General features: G+C 40.8%; 1 protein-coding gene across 1 annotated transcript; it reads right to left on the reverse strand.

Moving 5' to 3' along the window:
* LOC120111694 (mechanosensitive ion channel protein 10-like) lies at positions 1–4,048 on the reverse strand. The gene is made up of 5 exons (XM_039129511.1): positions 2,512–4,048; positions 2,305–2,428; positions 1,411–1,704; positions 1,115–1,317; positions 1–639 (listed from the first exon to the last, which is right to left on the reverse strand). Exons 1-5 carry the CDS (start codon positions 3,876–3,878, stop codon positions 372–374), a joined length of 2,256 nt encoding a protein of 751 aa, XP_038985439.1. The 5' UTR covers positions 3,879–4,048; the 3' UTR covers positions 1–371.
* Positions 4,049–6,115: the final 2,067 nt, after the last annotated feature.

Here is a 6,115-nt window from a genome sequence, read left to right on the forward strand (position 1 = left end):
AGAAGGAAATCATGATGTCATGGCATTACAACAAGTTGTCATGTTCTGAATTACAGTGGCATCAATTACGAGAATTTCAACTCAACTCTCCAGCAACAGGCACCCTGACAACCAAATGCTAATATTGAACCAGAACAAGATACCTTAATTGCAGACACTTCCGATACATAATACATCTGTTTATGAGAGGTTAATTTACAGCCTACTACACGAGCACAAGATTACCAAAGACAGAACAAATGAAAAGATGACCAAAAATTCTATCACATGCGGAGTATGCAGGATCATGTCAAAAGAAGTTTTAGTCTGGTGCCCACTAATTTGGAAAGAATGAAGTCATACAGTGCTTGGGGCAAACCATCTTAAATGCTTTAGCCAATATTTATAGGTAACGCGGTTGAGCCAGTGTAGCTAAGATGAATTTCTTGAGGCAGTAAGTGATATTGAATTGAGAGTTCCTCAAATATTTTCTTCATCTCAAGAACAAGATCAGTCCTCCTGCTGTTCTTCTCCACTATGTTCTGATGGTTCATAGTGTGCGTAACATACAGGGCCATGTTCATCTTATTTACATTCACAATGTCCTTCACTACTATGCTGTGATCAGGATGCCAGTGGTTGGGTTTGCTTTCCATGTACCTGAGAGCACAAAAAGGCCAAAACAACAGGATTTTTTTTCTACAATCAGAGGAAGCATTATAACAGATCTATTTATAATATCAATAAAGCGATGTATATATGTACAATATAAAAAAAATCAAGGAAACTGCAGGTGTAATAGTATGACAGATAAAACTCTGTTACGAGGAACTAACTAATCCCCATGTAATTATCAAACAACAATTAGTTAGCAGTAAATCGGTGTATTACACTTTCCACTAATTTAAATTTCCAAGCAATCATTTGTGGTACCAGGGAAAAATAGAAGGGTGGTTGCAATAGCCATGTCAAGGGATTCTTTTTTTACTAAGGAAACATGTCAAGGGATTCTCATCCTCTAGGATTAGCACCATATCTATGATAAATATAAAAATTGAAAAAGTTATAGCTAATAGCACTCTGCCAATCAAGAAGCAAAATACATTGTGACAAATGAGCAAAATCAATAGCTTACGCTTTTATTCTAGATTTGACAGCTCCAATCTTCTCCACTGAAGTGGAAACATCAACAGAGAAATCAATGGTATCGCCCATGTCTGGACTTCGGTAGAAGTTGCTGATTGGTTTAGTTGCCAAGACGGCATTTGGGTAATAAATCTTCTCATTGTTAAATTTCAAGAAAACAGTAGTCAATATATTCATTTCTTCTACAATCATCTGCATAGGCAGCAACCATAGAGTATATTTCATTGTCTGTAAGAGACCAATTACCAAATACCTGACATGGAGATTGTAATGCTTGAAAGTTACCTGAACTCCATCCACAACACAACGATCACCAACATCAAAAGGGTGCATAACAAATACAAATATGATTGCTTCAAATGCCGTCTTGCAGGTATTTCCAAACATAAAGGCCGCCACTACGAGCTGTGATGACAGAAAGACAAGTACTTTTGTTGTTGCAACACCCATCAAAAGCAGCGTGATGATTATGATTACAACAATAACAATGGCTGTTGCGAGTTTGTGGAGTTGGTTGACTGCCGTTTTGGTGTCATTTAAGGAATGTGCCAGCGATTTACGATCAAGGTAGACCTTCACCTGAAAACAAGAAAACAAAGATGTGGTTAGATATGGCGCAAACTGCAAATAAATTTCATCCTAAGGGTCTGTTTGGATATTTCTGCAAGATTAGGCTTAAAATCCTGTAGGAATCGAGCATGGCCTATCCAGCACATATATTTTAAACTATATGTACAGATTATCTCTAGTATTATAGAATATAAGGCTTGGCCCAGCCCATGTAAACTGGACCTCTTCCAGTCCATTCCTGTAGGATGGAAAGAAAAAAAAGATCCGTTGAGGTCATTTTTTTTCCCCATGGGATTTGAGCTGGCCCACCTGAAAAAAATTCTTTGAATACTGTGAATATGGGCCTAGCCTGGCTTGTATTTTTGTGAATCTCGTTGGATTGCATAGATTATCCAAATAGGCCGATATTGCATCTTATATAATGATTTTTTCCCCCTTTTACCAGCTTGCTATTAATTGTAACCTGGCTAGATACTACAATTCATGCGCTGAAATGTTGAAGAATATCTATAGACTAACATGAAAATTAAACAAAATAAAATGATATTTGAATACGCTATGGCATCAATTAAAACATTCTAAACGTAGATATGAAAAAATTGTAATTACCACCCAGTTCCTCAATGCAGATTTTTTTATCCTTCCAGTCTCTGCAGCTCCTTCAAACAATGGAAGAACGATATCGACTTCCTCCTTGCTAAAAAATCTCAAAAGATCCTCTGCATCAATATATCTGTGGTCCAACAGAAAGCCAACACATCAGTTAATATTAAAGAGGAAAACAAAGAGAAATTTAATACTTCAGAAATCCCCCACTTGCAACCAGGCTTCGCAACATTCTTAAGAATTCGGTAAGCTGCAGCTTTTGCTTCCCATTCACTAGTTATTTCCCCATCCTTATGCTCAGCCCCCTCCTCATCAAAACTCTCAATTGTATTTGAAATTGTCGTAAGCCCTGATGTCCTAATCACATTGATCAGGCCCTTCATCGTCCAAGCCGAGACCTTCTCCTGCTTCAACCTATGAAGCTTGCTAACATCAATCACCTCCTGCTCCTCCCCCTTTTTCCCTGTCCCCTTCCCCATGCTCCTAAAGCTCAATTTCCCGGTACTCTTTGCAGTCCCCACCTTCTCAGCCAACTCCATCACCGGCGGCCCCGAGAGTGTCTGCAGCACATATTGATGAAAGATGGACTCTTGGATTCGATCAAAGAACCTGTTCATATGGAAAGCAGAAGCTAAAATCTTCATCAAAAGCGTCTTCACCAACCATATAACCGATCCAATCAGAAGCGAAGCCAGCGCCCGGGAGACGTAATTGAGAACTTTTTCTGTCTTGGGCGATCGCCGAACTCCTTGATTGAACAAAAGTGACCAAGAAAGCAGAACCAGACCCAACCAAGTGCAAACTTGAACACTATTCTTCAGCCCATACACAAAGTACAGCACTTTCTTCCTCAGAAGGAAGTTCATTTCTATCAGGAAAACAAGGACAGTGATGAACCATTGAGTTACCAATCGGCCACAGCAAATTACCGTCACCATGAGGCACCATTTCCAAATCTCCAGCCCCCAGATCACAAAGCCCTGCAGCCGGCGAACCGTCAAGCTCGCAACGAGGCACCCCATGGCAAGGATTAGTATCATCCATTCGATCAAGGTCCTAACTTTCCACTTCCTTGCCCGCTTTCCGCTCTCGGGGAACTGGTCCTTCTTATAAATCTCTTCATCCTCCTCCTCCTCTTCGTCGGCGGCAGCCAATGGGGTCTTGGGCGTGCCGGAGGCCCTAGGATTCGGAGAGCTATGGCATGGGGCGCTCGAGGACCGATCATGGGCTGGCGGGCGGCCGTCTTCAACCGATCTGGAAGCACTGGGGGGTAGAGGCTGCTCAACGAATCTGGATTTAGGCTTGGATATGGAGCGGCGACGTAGGAGGGCCTCGGACTGGGGAGGCCGGGGGGGCTTCTTGAGGCTGGAGCTGGATTTAATGATCTCAGGGGAAGGGTGTCCAATGGGAGAGGGGGGCTTGGGCTTAGGGTTAGGATCTTTTTGGAGATCATCCAAAGACTCCACCTTCGGGACACTGGTGTGGTTCCCAGAGGGATCTGGTGCTGCCCCTTCCTCTGGGATCACTAAGACCACCTCCACTTGCTTCTTCTCGAAGGTTTCCTTCAGGGGATCCATGGAAACCCTAGAAAACTTTCCGTAAAATCCTAGCTTGTGAATGCTGGTGGAGAGAGAACTTAGAAACCCTAACCCTAGCTCTTTCCAGAAGCCTCGCTAACGCTTTTTTTTGTTAAAACCCTCGATAACCCTTTTAAGCTCTCTTCTCTAAGCTTTGTTTCCATTTTTTTTTTCCGGGAAGCGACTAGGTTTAGGGTGGGAGTACTTATTGAAAATAGCCGTTAAGCATTTAAAAATTCAAAAGCAAATCCTCGCCTTGCAAAGAAGACGATCTGCTGCAATGTTCTCAACAGCGAACGGTACTCTTACCATATCAGAGCCTGCCAAGTGATGCTTTAAAAGTGCGGCCACAACAAGGGAGTTGGTGAAGCAGTACGTGTTCAGCTACTTCGGGGAGGAAATTGGTGTTGGCTATGAGGGTAATGCAAGGGTTCGGGTATTATCTTTTGATTTATGTAGATGGATTAAAAAAAAATCAACATGCTTTGAGATCTATACGCGATCCAATTGTTGCCGTGATGAATCCGGAATGCAAAGATGGCGAGAATCGTCTGTTGAAAAACTGGGTTGAAAGCCGCGAGGTCACTCCGGAGATACCCTCTGACGAAAAGAGAGTGGGTTGGCTAATGCACTTCAAATTTTATTATTTATTATTTTTTTAGCTGTATTTGTATCCATAATGCATAATATATTTGTTTTAAAAGAATAAAAAAAACAAACCAAAAGAAAACAGATTGAGGAATATAGACATGGATTTCTAATGCTTGTATTTGTGCCAACTAACATGCTTTGGGATCTATAAGAGATCCAATTGTTGACGTGATGAATCGGAAATGCAAAGACGATGATAATTGACTGTTAGAGACCAGAAAAACTAGGTTGAAAGCCGCAAGGTCGCTCCGAAGATACTTTCGAGATGAAGAAGAGTAGGTTATCTGATGCGCTTTGGAATCTATTAATTTTTTAGCTGTTTTTATATTCATAATGTATAATATATCTGTTTGGAAGGAGAAAAAAACAGAAGGAAAACAGATTGAGGAATATAGGCATGGAATTCTAGTACGTATATTTGTCCCAACCAGGAATATAATGTCAAATATCATTTGATTACTTGTTGAAATTTATATATTGGTAAGATTGCTGTTGCACCATGCAAGTTGATCGAGATATTTGGATCTTAAGAAAGGGATGCAAATGTTTGTACGAGCAGTACTATGCACGTACGGACCTGTACACTTGTCTGCTTTTTTTTTGGGGGGGGGGGGGGTGGCGGCGGCGGCGGGGGGGTTGCGTTTTATTTCTTTAAGATTTGTCACGTGAACTTGTACCGCAAAAGGTCTGACAACATGTGTGGGACCATGGTGATGGCTGGCCTTTTCTCGACATCATCGGACGAAGTAACGATTCTGGCTAGAGACCGGGATCATTATGGTTGCTGGGCGGGCGGCCACTTTATTTGATTGGTAAGTGATGCAAGAGAGGTTTTTTTTTTTTTTTAGCAAAAGGAAGAGGATAACCTATACAAATTCTAGTAAGATAATGAACAAGGATTACGCAGGAAGTATCAGAAGATGGGATAGAGAGGAATAGGTCGAGATGCCAAGTTTTTTTTTTTTTTTTTTTAAGATAAATGAGGTGCTGGAATCATTAATTAGAGCATTGGCAGCAATAAAATAACAGGTCTTTTCACTTGTAAAGGCCATGCCAAGTTTCGAAAACTGATGCCCCGCCCTTGAGCCATTAAAACATTAGACCGGCAGGTGCCTTGAAACCACGGATTTAGGTTGTGCTTTGAGTCTTTCATTCTATTTCTATTTTTTTAAAAGAAAACCCTAATGCTCAAGTGTTGATAGTTATAGGTGATGATCTGGATGGCAGGCCCTTCATTAGCAAAATTGTCAGGTATAACAGTCCTGTTTCCTCGATTTTTTTTTTTTTTTTGAAAAGAAGATAGACGTCCAAATATTAAATATCGTACGCCTAGATACTTTGTCAACTTTTACCATAGTTCTTTGTAACTTAGCGAAAAGAATCTCTCTCTCTCTCTCCACCATGATATAGTTAATGAGATGCGAACAAAAAATTATGAGATGGACCAGATCCACCGGGATAAAATGAATCTACCCAATAATTTCACTGTAGGGTGAAATTAATCCATATAGGATGATTTCAACCTAGTTCTACAATAAATCATTCTAGATTTACAGTGGTCCTAATGCACCTAATAACTGATCGGT

This window comes from Phoenix dactylifera, chromosome 8, assembly GCF_009389715.1.
Source record: "Phoenix dactylifera cultivar Barhee BC4 chromosome 8, palm_55x_up_171113_PBpolish2nd_filt_p, whole genome shotgun sequence".
Taxonomy (NCBI): Eukaryota; Viridiplantae; Streptophyta; class Magnoliopsida; order Arecales; family Arecaceae; genus Phoenix; species Phoenix dactylifera.